The 17,727-nt window shown below is 36.7% G+C and overlaps 1 protein-coding gene across 3 annotated transcripts in view; it reads left to right on the top strand.

Moving 5' to 3' along the window:
- The window catches only part of CHN1 (chimerin 1), a 192,661-nt gene that overhangs the window by 96,620 nt on the left and 78,314 nt on the right, over positions 1-17,727 (top strand). The window contains exon 7 of one of the 3 annotated variants that reach the window (XM_024122322.2): positions 5,936-6,224. In XM_024122322.2, coding sequence (XP_023978090.1) covers positions 5,936-6,224 — 289 coding nt within the window. Of the gene's footprint in view, positions 1-5,935; positions 6,225-8,213; positions 8,293-17,727 lie in introns of those variants that run through there. The other 2 variants (XM_055088681.1, XM_024122324.3) reach the window with 2 other exon arrangements.

Below are 17,727 nucleotides of genomic sequence, written 5' to 3'. Positions count from 1 at the left end.
TTTCCTCAGATGTCAGGTGGTCCTTAGCTGATTGCTCATATTTAAGTTTATTTGGCACTAAATGGATAGAACTAGACAGGTCAATAAGAAAAAAGGACTTGAACAACGTTATACATCAGTTGGACCTAACAGACATATCCAGAACACTCACCCAACAGCCCCAGAATACACATTCTTCTCAAGCACACAGAGAGTATTCATATATCACACATTGGTCACAAAACAAGTCTTAACATATTTAAGAAGATTGAATCATATCAAATATCTTTACCAATCACAATGAAATTAAATTAGAAGTCAAGAGCAGTAGGAAAACTGGAAAATTCACAGATATATAGAATTTAAACAATACACTCTTGAATAACCAATGGATCAAAGAAGAAATCACAAGGGAAATTAGAAAATTTCTTGAGGCAAATAAAACCTAAAAAGTTGACTGGTAGTTCTGGGAGCTTGAGAGAAGCCTCCCAATAGAGGTGATGTCTCTATTCTTAAGTAAATGTCTCTATTTTTAAGTCTTTTCAGTTGAGCTGATAGAATTTCCCAGAGAAGAATCTTCCACTCTTCTTATAAGGAAAGGTACAAGCCTTCTAACCTGGTGATGAAGAGAGATGAAGTCTCAATCTTCAGTATTTAAAACTTTCACTTAGTTTTCAGGATGGTATCTCTGCCTTCAACTCTGTCTGGCTTTCCTCAGTTCAAAATCTCCTTGATTTACTATCCAGAGAACAGAGCTCAAGTCTTCCACCAGAGTGGGGAAGGGGTTGCACTGGGGACAGGATTAGGGAGTGTGGGGGGATGTCTAACTTTCTTAAACAGACTTTCTTCAACTCTTCTTCCGTATCAGTTCCACCTTGCAGAGCTGCCTGGTGCCACCTTTGAACGTTTAGTTAGGTACATTGGTTTGCTTCGTTCTTGAAGATGATTTATTTTGCCAAGGGAATATCATCATGAGTTCACATATTTTAATATTTTGCCCCATTTTGCCATCCAAAATTATACAGCAAGATAGAAAAAAGTAGTATCCTAACAAAATTTTAGATGGAGAAAATATTGTGAAATTGTATGTGGCTAAGTTCTCTCTCCCTTAGCCTTTCTTAGTCAATCTAAATTCATTTTTTAGTATTTAAGTGAATGCCTCATCATATTCTTATCTCTGTTTTAACCCTTGTTCTGAGAGTATGTTTATGATTAGAAGAATTTATGAAACATTTTTATTTCACCACTAGGTTAGCTTCTTTGACTCTGCTAAACAATACACAAATACATATTTGTGATAAATAAAATTGTTTTTCTGTGTTGGTTTCTGGAAATAGTTCTGACATTTTATTGTTAACTTAGACAAGTGTGTTGTATATGTTTTGTTTTCTGTTTGTTAACAGAAAACATCTGTTAGCTTGGAGCTTTCCTTAGGAGATACTTCCAAATACTTTGGCCTCAAATCAGAAGTAATTCTTGGTTTTAGAAAAAGTAAAGTAAGATCCCAAAGGTTATTCTTTGTATATATTTCCATCACTTTGTACCTCTAGATTGAGTTTTTTATGAGTGCGATTTACTTGCTAAAAAATAGAAAGGATGGTATTAAGGGTTTTGTTCACTTTTTAAAGCTAGCTGTTAGAATTATGTATTTTGAAATTCATTTGAATGCAGCTGGGCACAGCATTAAACAATTTTTTAAGACATGAAAACCAAAACCTGGAATCACTGGAGAAAAAGACATTTTTTGTAGAAAGTGGTAATTATATACAACAGTAGCAGTTCAGAGCAGATTATCCCAGTCTTTCTATTTGTTAGCTACAGTACCACTTCGGAGAAAATGAATTTTCATCTTGTTGAACTCTATCTAGGTGAGGGTTGGACCTATACAATTTCAAACATATTCATCAAAAAATGAACAGATATGTAAAAGAAAGGGCAGAAGCAGGGAATAAATATAAGAAAAAGTGAAAAGAATATTTTCCTATAAAAATGCAGGGAAAATGGTTTAGCATTAACAGTTTTTACAAATCAGTACTCTGCCTTCAAGAGTTGAGTAGTCGTCACTAGATCCATTTAATATGACCTGCTTTCAATACAAGTGTATTTACTGACCTTTCTTCCTTGAAATCAGAAACCTGACTCCCAAGCCCCTGTGGAAGGACTCTCCCAGCTTCTCTCCTCCCCTCTTTGCACTCTGTTGTATTTCCACTCAGTTAACCACGTAGTATAAACATACTCAGGGGTATCCTGAGTAAAAAAAAGTCACAAAGAACTCCTTGTCTTTCATTGACTGTAAAGTCAGCCCTGGCAGAGATGTTCCTATACAACCAGCATTACCAATTATTTATTCAACTGTCTTCAGTGCATATTTTTTTTTTTTTTTTTGCGCTGTATGCGGGCCTCTCACTGTTGTGGCCTCTATGTGGGATCCTCCCGGACCGGGGCACGAACCCGCGTCCCCTGCATCGGCAGGCGGACTCCCAACCACTGCACCACCAGGGAAGCCCTTCAGTGCATATTTATTGAACATCTTTTGTTTTACTTTATTGTTTGGTAATCATTCTGTCATTCTCTGCAGAGGTCTAAGCTAACAGAGGAGAAAGGGGACTACTGTTGAACGTACTATATACAGTTGACCCTTGAACAGTATGGTGGTTAGGGGCACCTACCCCCTGCACACTGGAGAATCAACATATCACTTATAGTTGGCCCTCTGTATCCATGGTTCCAGATCTGTGGATTCAACCAGCCACAGATAGTGTAGTGCTGTAGGATTTATTGTTGAAAAAAACCTGTCTCTAAGTGGACCAGTGCAGTTCAAACCTGTGTTGTTCAAGGGTCAGCTGTACTTAGCTTGAACTTAAATATTCTTATGTAATCCTCACAGCCATGTAATGTTATTGCTGTATAGGGTAATGTTATTCCTGTTTTCTAGATGCAGAATCTGAAGAATGATTTTCTCAAAATCACGCAGCTAAGTGGCAGATCCAGGATTTAAACTTAATTTGTCTGATGCTGAAGCCTGAGGTTTTCTGTTAAACACATAGGACCCAGGACTTGCCTGTCCCTGTCCAAACTGTATTTCAAGACTGCAAAGGTGTTTTGTACTGGGACATAAACAGTAGCTCTGAGATCTTATGTAGGCTTAAGTGTAATATGTCAGATCTAGTTAAACAGTGAGTTTCTTGGTTTTCTTAGTGTGAGGGAGATACTGGATTTACTTGGTTTCATGTATCATTGTAGAGAAATGTAACTTTTCTGTATATGAACAAGGTTATACACATTATTATAATCATTTTTTCGAAATCAATATAAAGATGAACTTTTAAAATTCAGCAATTTCATCTTGTCTTAGTATTGACTTGTTTTTGTTTGTTTATTTCCCACTGAGGTTATCAAGGAAACAGGAACTTTATTATGAACTACCTAATATTTAAGAGTTCCTGGGTGTCTTGTTAAATGTTTGTTGTATAAATGACAGTCTGTGAGCGATAAGTTTTATAAGGAAGGATTCCTTATTTGCCCTTAGATTTGGCATCTCCTTTTTATGGCTCTTTTTTGTAGAATAGACACACTCATTCCCCACCTTGCTCAAAGATTCTCTGTCATGCCTTTTCAGATCAAGGAAGGGGAAAGGTCTCTGTCAGTCTGTAGGGCGATGCTATTTTTTATGTAGCTTCCAGAATAAAAGAGAGGGATGTTTAGAGTAGGCATACAAAGCTTATAGTTCCTTTAGTAAAAATAATGCAATTTTTCTTAAAAATTCAATCATAATTGTCATAGTTCCAAAATGGAAATTCATTTTCTTGTCCTTTGATATTGTTTTAATCAACCCATATTATGAGTTATTTTAGTTATCTGATCAGCTTCCTTAAGGCTGGAAGCTTGATTGGAAGTCTAGAGCTCAAGTACAGGCTGAAGAGGAACTGGGAATTGTGCATAGGGTTTCTTAAAGTCACTGAGTAGAGAAAGAGAAACGGACAAACTTATTTAGACTTTTTTGTCCAATAACCTAGAGGTAGCCAGGAAACTCTCTCCTTGGATGGCTTAGAAACAGCTCCATTGTCAAGTGCCAAGAAATCTAACCTTAGATTTCCACGCTTTCGATTAACCATCCCAACCCATGTAGGCCAGTTCAGCCATCTTCCCTTCCACCCTCTGCTCCCATACGTCTCAGATTTCAGAAGACAGTTGAGTGACAAATGCCTGCCACCATTACTTAGATAGTCTTTATTTTAAGTGCCATACCCATTGTGAAACTGCTTATTGTAAAATCTTAAGCCCCTGCAGGAGTAAAATGGTCTAAATCACTTATTGAAATGCCTCTGTATACAACGGAAATATAAAGGAACTTAATGTTAAACAATGTTGTGTTTATTGCTATATGAACCTTATAAAATTTATGAAGTGGCTATGTTTATTTCTCAATAACAGATGATGAAAATTAGTGAAAAGGAAATAGCAGTATGTTAAACTGAGAAAAAGTTTATGTTTAACTTTGGTGTAGAAATTTTACCTTCCAACTTTTTAGACCTGCATTATAATGAAAATTTACTTAGGAGAAATATGTCTTTAACATTAGAGGAAAATGAGAATGGGAAAGTGGAATTATATGGATCATTCACTTGAGTATAAATCAAAATTTAATTGCTTTTAAAGAACCAAAAGGTAGATCAATTTTATTTTAGAAGAAGGACCAGCATGGATAGAATATTGGGTTCTAGATTAAATAACTATTAAAGTCTAATTTGAATGACAGAAACAGAGATACCTCAGGACACTATTAAAAATTTTTTTTGTTTCCCTTTTTTAGGGCACATTTAAAGTGAAATCTTAAGAAGGTTCTAACTCCTGTCCTGAAATGTAACCTATACCAGAAGAGTATCGTTGCATAATTTTGCAGTTCTATTTAAACACTTTACTTAAAGAGCTATTAATTTAGTATTTTAGTTCATCTCTGTTCTGTGTATTTTTAACAGTGAAATTAAATATATCCTTTCTGATTTGTTTAGTTTTAAATTAGGCTCACTCGGAGCTAGCTTCCAGAGACTGTGACTTGGCCCTTGGTGCCTTTTGGCATCAGCTTTTATTAAAGTCAGTGCATGTTCTTGTCTTTGTCATCTTGGAAGGACACTGATGCTAGTCATGCCAACTTAGATCCATTTCCAAGGTTTGCCACAGGAAGCAAAATACTGAAATTATCATAAAAGTAAATCATTCTTCAGGTTTTTTAAAATGTCACTGAAAGATGACTTGAAAGTGAGAACAGAATTTCTAGAGTTTAATAGTTGATAACTTATATGCCCTGTGTATATTGCAAGCATATCTTGCCCAAACTCAACAAGCAGACAGAAAAATGACTATGTAAGAGGGAAGAGCAAATCCTTGACCCATGGCTAGAAATAGCAAAAGTGTGTTTCTGTGCCATCCTGCTCTGCTGTATGACTCAGGTTCTGGAATCAGCTCTACTTTAAATGATTGCTGGCATCACACTCAGGTGAGCCCTAAAGGGAGCTTTCCCACTGAAAGACATGAATGTTGGGGTCTGAAGTACATTGAATACTTTTATTGATCAACTTGGAGAGAACATGCTAATATAGAAATTTCATATATTATGTAGTTGACCAGTTGATTATTGAATGTGTTCTAATAGTATATGAGGTTTATTTTCCCCTGTTTTTCCTACAGGCATAATGAAGTGGCTTAAAAAAGATGAATAAGAGCAAGATTTTCCTTCTAGGGTAGGCATGCTTTTGGCTAGTTATCCCTAGTTGTTGCAGATTCATTCTTTGTGTTCAAAAGTGTAATTTTCCATATTCCAGACAACTCATAGAGATTAGCCACAGTTTATTTAAACAAAGAAGACACACACAAAGCAATAGTTTTAAATATTTTTTCAGAAAGAATTCACTTGCTTACTTTTCTTAAAAACATCTTTCCCATTTCATTGAGGCAGATTTGGAAGTCAAACCAGAAACTTCAGGCTCTACTACGATGGAAAGCACTTTGTTGGGGAGAAGCGCTTTGAGTCCATCCACGATCTGGTGACTGATGGATTGATTACTCTCTATATTGAAACCAAGGCAGCAGAATACATTGCCAAGATGACGATAAACCCAATTTATGAGCACATAGGATACACAACCTTAAACAGAGAGCCAGCATACCAAAAACATATGCCAGTCCCGAAAGAGACACTTGATGAGAAAGATTCTACAGGCCAGGATGGGGTATCAGAGAAAAGGGTAAGCTACCATGAAACAACACTTTGTCTTCTTCTGTTTGGGGTTCTTATAAGAAAACCATTATTGCCAGAAGAAATTGACTTCTCCACAGTGCTTTGGAAAGGATATGCATTTTCCTTAATGTCTAGTTTCTGTGATGCTGAGCTTTGATATATCTAATTCTTGTTCAGTTAAAATATGTCAGGTATATTTTTGTACTCCTGATTATTTCCTATTTTATCAGTTTCACAGTTTTAAAAATTTGTTGGAAAAATGACTCCTAGTAAAGAAGTTCAGGGGTTTTGGTCAGAAGCATAACTTACACTAGCTATATTACATAAAGAATTAAGGGGGTCACATTATCTATCAAACTTACTTTATTTCCCTTAAAGATAATTTACTTTATGAATAGTTCTGTTCTTTAGCAAATTGATAGATAATATGTATTCTCAAATACACATGATTAAATTCAGTCTATCAATAACTGTTATACTGTTATGAGAATCAGTCAGTCTTGAGTAACAGGAGAATTTATCTCTTTATGGACTTATGAAGTAACTGAATCCAGAAGATATACTTTTCTTTAATTATGAAAGACAATTTAAGTTTTTCATTTGTCATATTTTAATTGTAATGTGTTTAAGGTTAACATCAGAAGTTTTAATTCCTTGGCATTAAGACAATTTTACTTTGAAAATTGTCCCGAGCTTCCCTTTCATCCCCCAAGAAAAAGTGAGAATTTTCTCATGTTTTATATTGTGTGGGATTTAGTTGGGATAATTTTATGTATTTTAATTGTAATTGTGTTAGCTAATTCTTATATTTTCGAGTATCTTAAGTTGCCATATTAAAGAAATGTAGTTATTATATAGTCATTTGAGCTTGATTCTGTCACCAAATAGATTTGTGCTCAAATTCTATCATTTTACCAGTTGAGTGACTTCATCAAGTTACTTAAATTCTCTGTGCTTTAATGTTCTTATTTGTAAAATTGTAATAATAATCAACTTCTGAGGACTGACTGAATGAGATAGTATGTTTAAAATAATCAAACAGGGCTTGGCACAAAGTAAGCACTCAATATGAGTTCGGTGGTAATGTTACTGTGACAGTCATATTACCTCATGGCAGCATCCTAAAATACTTCCCATTATCTTGGAGTATTTAGGTACAGAATGGAAATTTCAAATGTTCATTGTCCATTTCAAATTTTAGTTTCTGGCAGATCTTACTTAGAGTGGCGTTTTGTGGCTGCAGAGAAACCAACATTTTAAACTATAGTATGTAGCAAATAGTTTTTCATACACTTAAATTTGTTAGGAAATACACATCTTTTTTGGAAGTAACCAGAATTTAGAGTCCTAAATGCATGCTGTATTTAATATTGTTCTTTTCACTCTAGTTCCCATTTTCTCACTTTTGGTTATTTTTCATTCATGGCATTTTTCAGTAATGCTTGTATTTAAATATCTAATACTGATATTATATGTTATGAAGATGTGCCTTGAATATTCTAAGTTAACATCTGTGAAATATTTTTAAAATACATACCTGTGAGTCTTTCAAATTTGATCAACCAAATGATAACCCTTGCTAATGTGTTCTGTATACATTTTTGTACATTAAGGGACTCAAGCTACAGACACGTAGCTATTTAACATTGAGCTAGTCATTTAACCTCACAGGGCCTTAGTTGTCCCTCCTACAAAATGAAAATAAATATTCACAGAGGCAAGAGACTGAGGTAGCTAGTGCCTAGAGGATGCTTTTAACTCTAGGATCCATGATGCCTTATGTATTCTGGCAACATTACCTGTTAAATTACTTGGATTTTTTTGTGCTGAAGGCCAGTGACATAGAGTGAAGTAGCTAGCCCAGAAAGTGTTTCTCTTCAGCAAGCCTTGATTAAGAATCATCTCTTAAAAACTACTCTTTGCTTTAAACTGCATGCATCTTAAATCTAGTTGGCTTAAAATCTACTCACTCAAAACTAGATTTATTTTATTTACAGGTGTCATCCAACAGGACAGGGATGATGACCTGTTCAACAGCTTGAAACATTGATTCCCTGTCACAGTGGATGACATTTGTAAGTAAAGACAATCATGTTTAACTGATTTAAGATACCTACTGACACAAGTGTGGTTTAATAAATATTTTACTGGGTCCTGCATAGCTAAATCCCCTCTCATTCATCAGTCCTTTTCCTCAGAGGCAAAAATTGTTGGCTTTGCAGGAGCTAGTGTGCTGTTGTGGAAAGGATAGTAGTGTTGGAATTAAGAGCTAGGTTCTACTACAGGCATTGATTTTTCTATGTCACTTTCTTTTTCACTTCTCTGTCACTTTTCAGTCTCTCTGTGGAGACTCTGTTTCCCACCTTTAAATAGGAGGGCTTTGGACTAGATGACATCCAAGGTCTGGTTTATATAGTCTGTGATCCTTCAGGGAGTGCAGGTTTTGTAGGAGAGAGAACACATCACGAGGAAGAGCACTGAGGTGGGGTCTAGAAAGGAGAGATCTGTTTTTTCTTATCTACTAAGTGTATGACCTTGGGACAATCCCCTAGCCTGTCTGGACTTCACTTCCTCCGTATATAAGACAAGTGGTTTTCTACAAAACATTAATTTTACAGGATTTTAATAAATACTTACTGCAGAAAGGGTTCTGTGCTCAAATAGGTTTGATAAAAATTAAGTTTTTTTTAAAAAACTTAACCATTTCTGTAGGCTTCTCAGCTTTGCTAATGCCTAATGTGCATTACGACTGTCAAGAGTGCTCCCAAACTTATCTGAATCACCTCGCCACTATTCAGAACATTTTGGGAAAATAATGTTTCATGAAACCAACTTTGGGAAATTTTGAACCGGATGATCTCCTAAGGTCTTTCCTTGTTCTAAAATCCAGGGATGAGAATTCTATGCGGTTTTTTTTTTTTTTTTCAGTCCTTAAGGTATAAGTTGAGTGTCTGAGCTTTTGTGGAAGGTTGGCAGGTTTTATGGCCATAAAGTTTTTTTGCCACAGAAAGTGAATCCTGAAGATTCTTTGTTGTCCCTAGGAAATCTGGTGGCCTGTTGTGCAGGGAAAAAATTTTTTTCCAAGCGTTATCTGTGTCATTTTTCTCATTAACTATTTTTTTTAAGATTTTTTTTTTGATGTGGATCATATTTTTTTAAGTCTTTATTGAATTTGTTACAATATTGCTTCTGTTTTATGTTTTGATTTTTTGGCCATGAGGCATGGTATCTCAGTTCCCCAACCTTAGCTCCCCAACCAGGGATCAAACCCGCACACCCTGCATTGGAAAGCGAAGTCTTAACCACTGGACTGCCAGGGAGGTCCCTCTCATTAACTATTAAAGTTGCTTCCTCAGCTTCAATATCAGTTAGAAACTTATGTGTGTGTGTGTGAATGCTTTTTTCAAAACATTCTTCTCTTGTTTACTCATAAAATTTGTTGTGATTCCTAATCATAAATCAAAGAATCATGGAGTTGGAAGGGGCCTTCAAGGTTACCATGTTTCAGAAGCAATTTAAGCATACCCTCTGGTTTTGAAATTCCTTCTTTGCTATCTCTCTCTTTTTTTTTTTAACATCTTTATTGGAGTATAATTGCTTTACAGTCAATGAGGAACTTTAAATGTCTCTCAACATTTTTGAAAATATATTTTAATCATGAAGCTGTAGTATGTTGAAAAGCCAGACTTCCTTCTCTTCTAGAACAGCTTACCTTTGGCAGTCTAGATTGGCCAAGAGCCCAACTTTTATTAGTTAATTTTTAAAAATTTATCTTGGAACTGTATTTGAATAGTTTCTTCCAAGTAGTGAATATAGTACACTTCAAGTAGTGAATATAGTACACTTGCTTCAACAGATACTGGACCTATGGCAGGATGCAATGGTTTTATAATTTTATACTTATTAGTAACGTAACTTTAAATCTTCCAAAACCATGCTTTTGAAAATGTCTCACATGACTGTTAGCAATATAAACTGTCAAATAAAATATATAACTTGCATTTCAGAAACCACATTGTGAGTCAAAACTCTGACTCTAGCCAAAACCTCTTTACTTTCAGACTTAGTCCTCCAGGCTCCAAACCTGTCTCACATGTAAGAATGACCTGTGATGGCGAGGGGCGACAAAATCAGCTTATTGGTTTTATGGAAGTTCACCAAGCTGAATAAGCTACGTGTGTCTATATGTGTGTGTGTATATATGTTTTCTTTCCCTGGAAGTTTGCAATGAATGCAATTCTTGGCATATTTTCATATTAATTTATTCTTAAGGAGTTTCCTGTACATTTAAATTTCATTTATCAAAGACTTCTTTGGGGATAGCCAGACTGCATGTGTATCGAAAAGCCTTGTGAAACTTGAAGTTGAAATGAAAGCCCTGCCAAAAACTGCCGTAACTACTGGAATTCTTTGGTTACCTCCATAAAATGACAGGAGTCTTTGTCCCTGTCAAAGGAGCATGGGCTGTCTGTCTGCTAATTGTCTTAGCCTCCCACAAAGCCACTCTTCTAAATGTTTTTACTTTGCTTAAAAATACATATAACACATTTTCTGTTTCTGTATCATCTCAATGTAGAAGTCAGCAAGAAAAATACTTAAATTTAATCATTATAAAAATAACAATACCAGGGGCTTCCCTGGTGGCGCAGTGGTTGCGCGTCCGCCTGCCGATGCAGGGGAACCGGGTTCGCGCCCCGGTCTGGGAGGATCCCATGTGCCGCGGAGCGGCTGGGCCCGTGGGCCAAGGCCGCTGGGCCTGCGCATCCGGAGCCTGTGCCCCGCAGTGGGAGGGGCCATAGCAGAGGGAGGCCCGCATACCACAAAAAAAAAAAAAAAAATAACAATACCAGAGGAGTGGGTAGCATGAAGCAGTCTGAAGAAAACTGTGTTTGGTTTCTGGATTTTGTGTTTTCCCAGTCTTGGGCCTTTTTTTCTCCATCCTTGTTCCTCCCCAAGCTGTGCTCCTCTTGTTCTCCTTAACTCTGCCTTTATCCACATCCATCCGTCTTGCCCTTCGTCAGATTTACATGCCCAAGTCTCCTCTGTGGCTTGTTCAAGGTTAGGATCAGTTGTTCAGGGTGAACAGGCCTTTAGAGAACTGCCAAATGTGCCCAAGGTCACTTATTTGTATTAAAAAATCAATTTAGTAATTTATGAGGAGACTACAACTGCCATACAGAACTTCTAATAGTGGGTTTGTCCTCCTCTGTAACTGTCCTTCTTAAGAAATTAAATACAGTTTAAAAAAAAGAAAAGCCTACATGGTCAGTACATAAGTATATATTAGTCTGTGTGTTCTTAGCAAGCCCTTAACCTCCCTGGGTCTCAGTTTGCCTCATCTCTAAAATAAGGTCTATGTATTCCATTGCACTGGTGGCTATGAGTATAAATGAGATTTTGTAAAGTGGCCTTCCTTGTATGTGACACATTATTGCACTCTAGGCTCAGAGCGATCACCAACCAGATGTCCCTTCATGGGTCTCAGTACTGTTCCCCCGCCTTCACTAGGAACAGCATATTCAGGTTTCTCTTCAAGATCTGTCTTTTCAGTGCTTCAGTTGCCCTCTGAGTTCGCAAGATAACATCAAAAGGCTCCTACTTGCTTCATCAAAAAGTGGAGTTTCTCTTAACAAAGACTGTGATACCTCTAATTGTGTCCAATTAAGAAGCATGTCTTTGCCCAATAATGTGCTAATGACTTTTAAGGCTAAAATATGTTATTTGCCTGTCATATTTACATTTTAGTATTGACCAGTATTTTAACTCTACTTCCCCTAATTGTAAGACAAGTAAAGCCTTCTGGTCCTCTTCCCATCAGTGAACTATTATTGAACCTGCACTCCTTGTTGAGACTGTTAGGATCTCTCAGATGTCCCCTAACTTCTAAGTCTGCTTATTCTTTTAACTCCAGCTGGGTAAACCCTCTCCTTCCTTTGCCTTAATGTCTTCACACTTTATTTTCTAAGTAGTCTTTCACGAGCTATCTATATAAAGAAATTCTGTTAGTCAAAAGTTGTCTTGGAACTTAAGCAAGTTAAGAGCACAGCAGAATATCATCCCCATTTCTTCTTTGGTTTCCATGAACTAAGTCATCTCCTGTCAAAATTAATTGCATTTCATTCAACCTCCTATTTGTAAGGAAACAGGCCGGGCTCTGGAAGTAAGAAAAGATGTACAAGATTTAAGCCCTGCCTCAAAGAGCTTATATTTTAGTGTTTTCATTGTTTCTACCCTATTTAACACCGACATCCTGATAGCAAGAGGCAAGCCACCTGTATAATCTATGTAATATTACAGGTGTTCATCAAATATTAAGTTGGACTTACTCTGATTTGAGCTTGCTACTATAATAGCCCAGCAGATCACAGGAAACACTTTTGTAGATAAGAACGCTAATTTTTCAGAATCATGAATCAGAAATTAATATGACATTCTGGCATCTACCCCGGTTTCAAAGGCTTTAATCCCTCAATATTGTTTCACTTCTGAATCAGCACCTTGAGTTTTACATAAACAGTTGTTGACTAAATGAACAAATGAATAAATTACTATATTTTATGAATTCAGCCAAATCCAAGGCCCTAATATAGTTCAGTCCTAAGACTGAGAAAGAAAATTATACTAATTCAACTTGATACTCTATATTTTTCCCTTTAAGAGCTAAGAATCTTTAGAATGTCCCTGTGAGGCAGGGAGGGCCATTCCTCTTTCCACAGATATACCATTTGAGTTACAGAGAAATTATCTTTGTGATATGCAGTAGTTTGTGAAGGGTGGTGGGTAGATGCACCTCCTTAGGGATATGCTCAAAGAAGCCAATGTGGCAGAGGGCATCTCCCCAAACTTACATTGTCAGTCATGTGTCAAGACAACCTAGACCCCATCAGAGAATCATACTTGAAGTGATTAATGAAAACTCAAATGGGGCCCAGGAAATTGTTTGCATGAATCTCAGCTGTCCTTCCATCTTATCACCCACAGAAAGGATTAGTAATTGAAATCCATTAGGGAAAACCAGATGGAAAGAGGAAGATGGAAGATAAACATCAGTTCCTCAGCTCCAAAGAACCAGGCCAACGGAAGACCAAAGTGTAATTTTCCAAGCCAGCTGCAGTTTTGGAAGATTTGTGTATATGAGCCAATTAAATAAATAACTCTTAATTTACTGGTTTGAGGGTTGGAAAAGGAAGCTGTTAGAAATTCTTTCATAGTTGCTATTTCAGAGCCTTTAGCATTTTGGTGGGAAAATAATCATTGATGGCAAGATCCCCGTCCATTAACTTTGTGAAACAGAAATAAACTCTGGTGGCTTTATGATGGTAATAGCATTTTGGGTTCCCAAGCAAGTAAAGACAATCAAGCAATAATCTGGCCTTCCATGTTGCTCACAAACTAACTTTGTGGGCAATTCTAAAAGAATCAGCTCTCTAGTTTTAGTAAATCCTTACATTAGATCTTATGCTTAATGATTTGGATCTATAATTTTCATCTTCTGCTTTTTGCTCCATATTTCCCCCTTATATTTGGAGTCATTTCTCTTTCCCCCTAATATTTAGATCTCTCAGAGACTGATAAGTCAAAGCCATGCCCTGAGCCTTTTTGTAAGTTATGAAAACTTAATGGTTTTATATGGCCTCATAAGTTAGTCCTGAACTCTTCCTGGGTTTCCTTCAGGTTACTATAACTGGTCAAAAATGCTCAAACCTGAACTTTATATTGCAATAATTAGATTCTTTCAGTAAGAAATTATAGACATCTCTAGTGGCTACTATTTGTACCCTTATTTATATGTCTCCTTTTAAGTTTAGTGCTGCTACATTATTTTCACTGTGGTTTGTTCAGTAACTTGAATCAGCTCTGTTATCCTCTATTTCCTTAGCTTCTGAAACCATCCAGTGAAAATCCACTGATGCAGTAGGTTTGCTGATGACCTATTTTACATTATTAAATTTTACATCTCATACAGCTTAAACATTTTCCTTGACAATTTCTAAGTTACTATACTTATTTACCAGCAGTGTTTGATAAAAGGTCACCTTTGCTTTAAAATTTCCCTCCAAAAGCAGAAGCTTTTATATAAGCTGCAGATTGTTTAGCACCTTGTTAAGAGATTTATACCTCCCTTCCTTTTGGCCACTCAGCAGGAAGAGATCCCTGATTGTGGATATAGTTTGCTTCATAACTTTAGAATGATTTTGGGCTGCTGCCCAAGTTCATAGTAAGGAAAAAACTGGTGCCCTATCCTTGAGAAAGTTCTGTTTTTCTGTATAACGGGGAAAACTCTACAAATGAGCCCATACCTCTTTATAGGCTTGTTTTCCGAGAATTCTTTTTTTTTAGTGGCCATGGCTCACGGGCCCAGACGCTCTGCGGCATGTGGGATCCTCCCAGACCAGGGCACGAACCCATGTCCGCTGCACTGGCAGGCGGACTCTCAACCACTGCACCACCAGGGAAACACCTGAGAATTCTTTATAAGTGAAATTTATTGAGTATAATTTACATACAGTAAAATGTATACAGTTACATGTACAGTTTGATGAGCTTTGACAAATGTATGCACCTGTGTAACCACCATGTACAATCAAATATAGAACATTTCATTACTCCAGAAAGTTCCCTAGTGCCCCTTTGTAGAAAATCCCACCTCTACCCCCGCCTAAGGCAACTACTGATTAGATTTCCATCTGACAAGAAATTTGTTTAATGGTTGATATGACAGGTGACATCCTATTTAATGTTTTAACTTTCTATATTTATAGCATTTCTGACCTCCATCTTTTTTCTTTTTATTTATTATAAACACATCATCTTATTATCTTTAAATACCTATCTTCATTATCCCTGATTTTAGATGTAAAATTTCTCAGGTCATGTATTTTTAGGGAAATATGAGCAACAAAGGAATTGTTGGTATGTAGTAGTGCTTGCAAAATACTATAACTTGTTGAAGTTAAGCCCTATCACTGTGGACTCTTCACTTTTTAATCTGTAGTAAGGACTTCAATAAATTTGGGTGCACAGTGAAAGAGGATTCTTAGGTGCAGGGAGGGAGAGCTGCTCGGGTCTTGGACCTGAGCCAGAAGAACTCAGTCAGCCCTCCTTTAATCAGTGGCTGTTCTCCTTACCATTCCTCTCTGACCTGGGCTAGGTCCCATGGCAGGGTGTTAGTCATGGTCAAGTTGATGGAAAAGAAGGGTGTCCCCTGCTCTCTGAATGTGAACTGTTACTACATGGTACCAGGTATCACAATGAGAAAAACTACCATTTCTGCTTCCTCCTCCCAGTCTACTCCAAGGGAAAAAGGCATTCTTTGTGGCAGTGATAAGATTCCAGAATTCCCTATGGAACACCACTAAAGCATTTTTTTTTTCAGCTTCATTGAGACCACTAAAGCATTTATATTTCTCTCCCTATAATCCTTGAAAGCATGCAGGTGCAACCCACTCAAGAGTCCTGTAGACCAGAGTTCTCTGCCCAGTCCCAGGTGAAGAGTGACATTCTCTTGTGTAACAAGCTCCCATGGGAGGACTGCTTATCCTTCTAGAGTGTGTGTGTGTGTGCGCGCGCGCGCGTGAGAGAGAGAGAGAGAGAGAGAGAGAGAGAGAGAGAGGGCGCACACCAAGCTTGTGTATCATTTACAGTTACCCAGTTCTAAATTAACAAAGCTTTTTGAGAGGAAAGGATTTCCATAAGTTCCATCTGCAGCTTACACAGAGGGACTTAGTTGGAACTATTATTTAAACCAGAAATATTTTGCTATCTTGTGGACGTAACATTCTAATTACCACTTATTTCAGTGTGAATAGTAAATTTCCATTGTTTCCTTTTAGATAAAGCCCCCCCACCAAAATGCGTTTGCCTAATTAACGATTATGACAGATACTTTTATTTGGAAGCAGTGTTCATGGTTATTGCAAAGGGGCTGATTTTTTTTCATATTTTTAAATTCATAGTGATATTGGATTGTAAACAAGGGATTTTAATCTTTTACTTTGAGTTTCATAGAAAAATATTCTAAACTTTTAAGCTAAATTAATTTTTTTGCTCTAGGACAGAATGAGTACATAATAATGGATCTTTAACATTTGATCTGGTCTTAACCCATAAAAGAAATTCTGTAGCCCTCTGGGCTAGTGTTTGGTCATAGCTTTGGAGCAGTCCACAGCATCTAGTTCAAATGCTGTCTTTAGGCTACTCCCTTTCTCTCTTAATTCCTTATTTTTTGAGATTTGTTTTCCACAAAGATCCACCTATACTCCTCAAATAAAAGCACTTCAAAAGGAGCTTTGATTATCCATGTTATCTCCTATTTATTCAGTCATTCCCACACACACCCCCAAAACAATTTTTTTTAATTGGGGATCTCCTTGGGAAAGATCAGGATCCTCATCTTATGACTTTAAGTAATGATGTCACTTTCAGCATATCATCAACCTCTCTGAGCCTCAGTTGTGAAATGAAGGACTCAGCTTCACATATGTCATTCAGGTCCCTTCTAGCTGTCACCCATAAATTTTCGTTAACCCTCAAGAGGTTTCTCAGACTTAAGATTCTGTATTTCTGAGAACTTATTATTTAAGAAGTAGAACAGACTGAAAACATGCAGATTTAAAAAAATTTTATTTTATATTGGAGTATGGTTGATTTACAATGTTGTGTTAGTTTCAGGTGTACAGCAAAGTGATTTAGTTATACATACACATATATCTGTTCTTTTTCAGCTTCTTTTCCCATATAGTTTATTAGAGTATTGAGTAGAGTTCGCTATGCTATACACTAGGTCCTTCTTGATTATCTATTTTATATATAGTAGTGTGCATATGTTAATCCCAAACTCCTAATTTATTCCTACCCCCATCTTGCCCCTTTGGTAACCATGTTTGTTTTCTAAGTCTGTGAGTCTATTTCTGGTTTGTAAATCAGTTCATTTGTATCATTTTTTAGATTCCACACACAAGTGACATCATAATACTTGTCTTTCTCTGTCTGACTTACTTCACTAGGTATGATAACCTCTAGGTCTATCCATGTTGCTGCAAATGGCATTATTTCATTCTTTTTTTATGGCTGAGTAATATTCTATTGTGTGTGTGTGTATATGTGTATATATACCACATTTTCTTTATCCATTTATCTGTTGATGGACATTTACGTTGCTTCCATGTCTTGGCTATTGTAAATAGTGCTGTAATGAACATTAGGGTATGTGTATCTTTTCAAAGTATGGTTTTCTGCGGATATATGCCCAGAAGTGGGATTGCTGGGTCATATGGTAACTCTATTTTTAGTTTTTTAAGGAACCTCCATTACTGTTCTCCATAGTGGCTGTACCAATTTACATTCCCACCAAAAGTGTAGGAGGGTTCCCTTTTCTCCACACCCTCTCCAGGATTTATTGTTTGTAGACTTTTTGATTATGGACATTCTGACTGGTGTGAGGTGATACCTCATTGTAGTTTTGATTTGCATTTCTCTAATAATTAACAATGTTGAGCATCTTTTCACAT

Source organism: Physeter macrocephalus, chromosome 2, assembly GCF_002837175.3.
Source record: "Physeter macrocephalus isolate SW-GA chromosome 2, ASM283717v5, whole genome shotgun sequence".
NCBI lineage: Eukaryota > Metazoa > Chordata > Mammalia > Artiodactyla > Physeteridae > Physeter > Physeter macrocephalus.
This window is presented reverse-complemented; position numbering and strand designations above follow the sequence as displayed.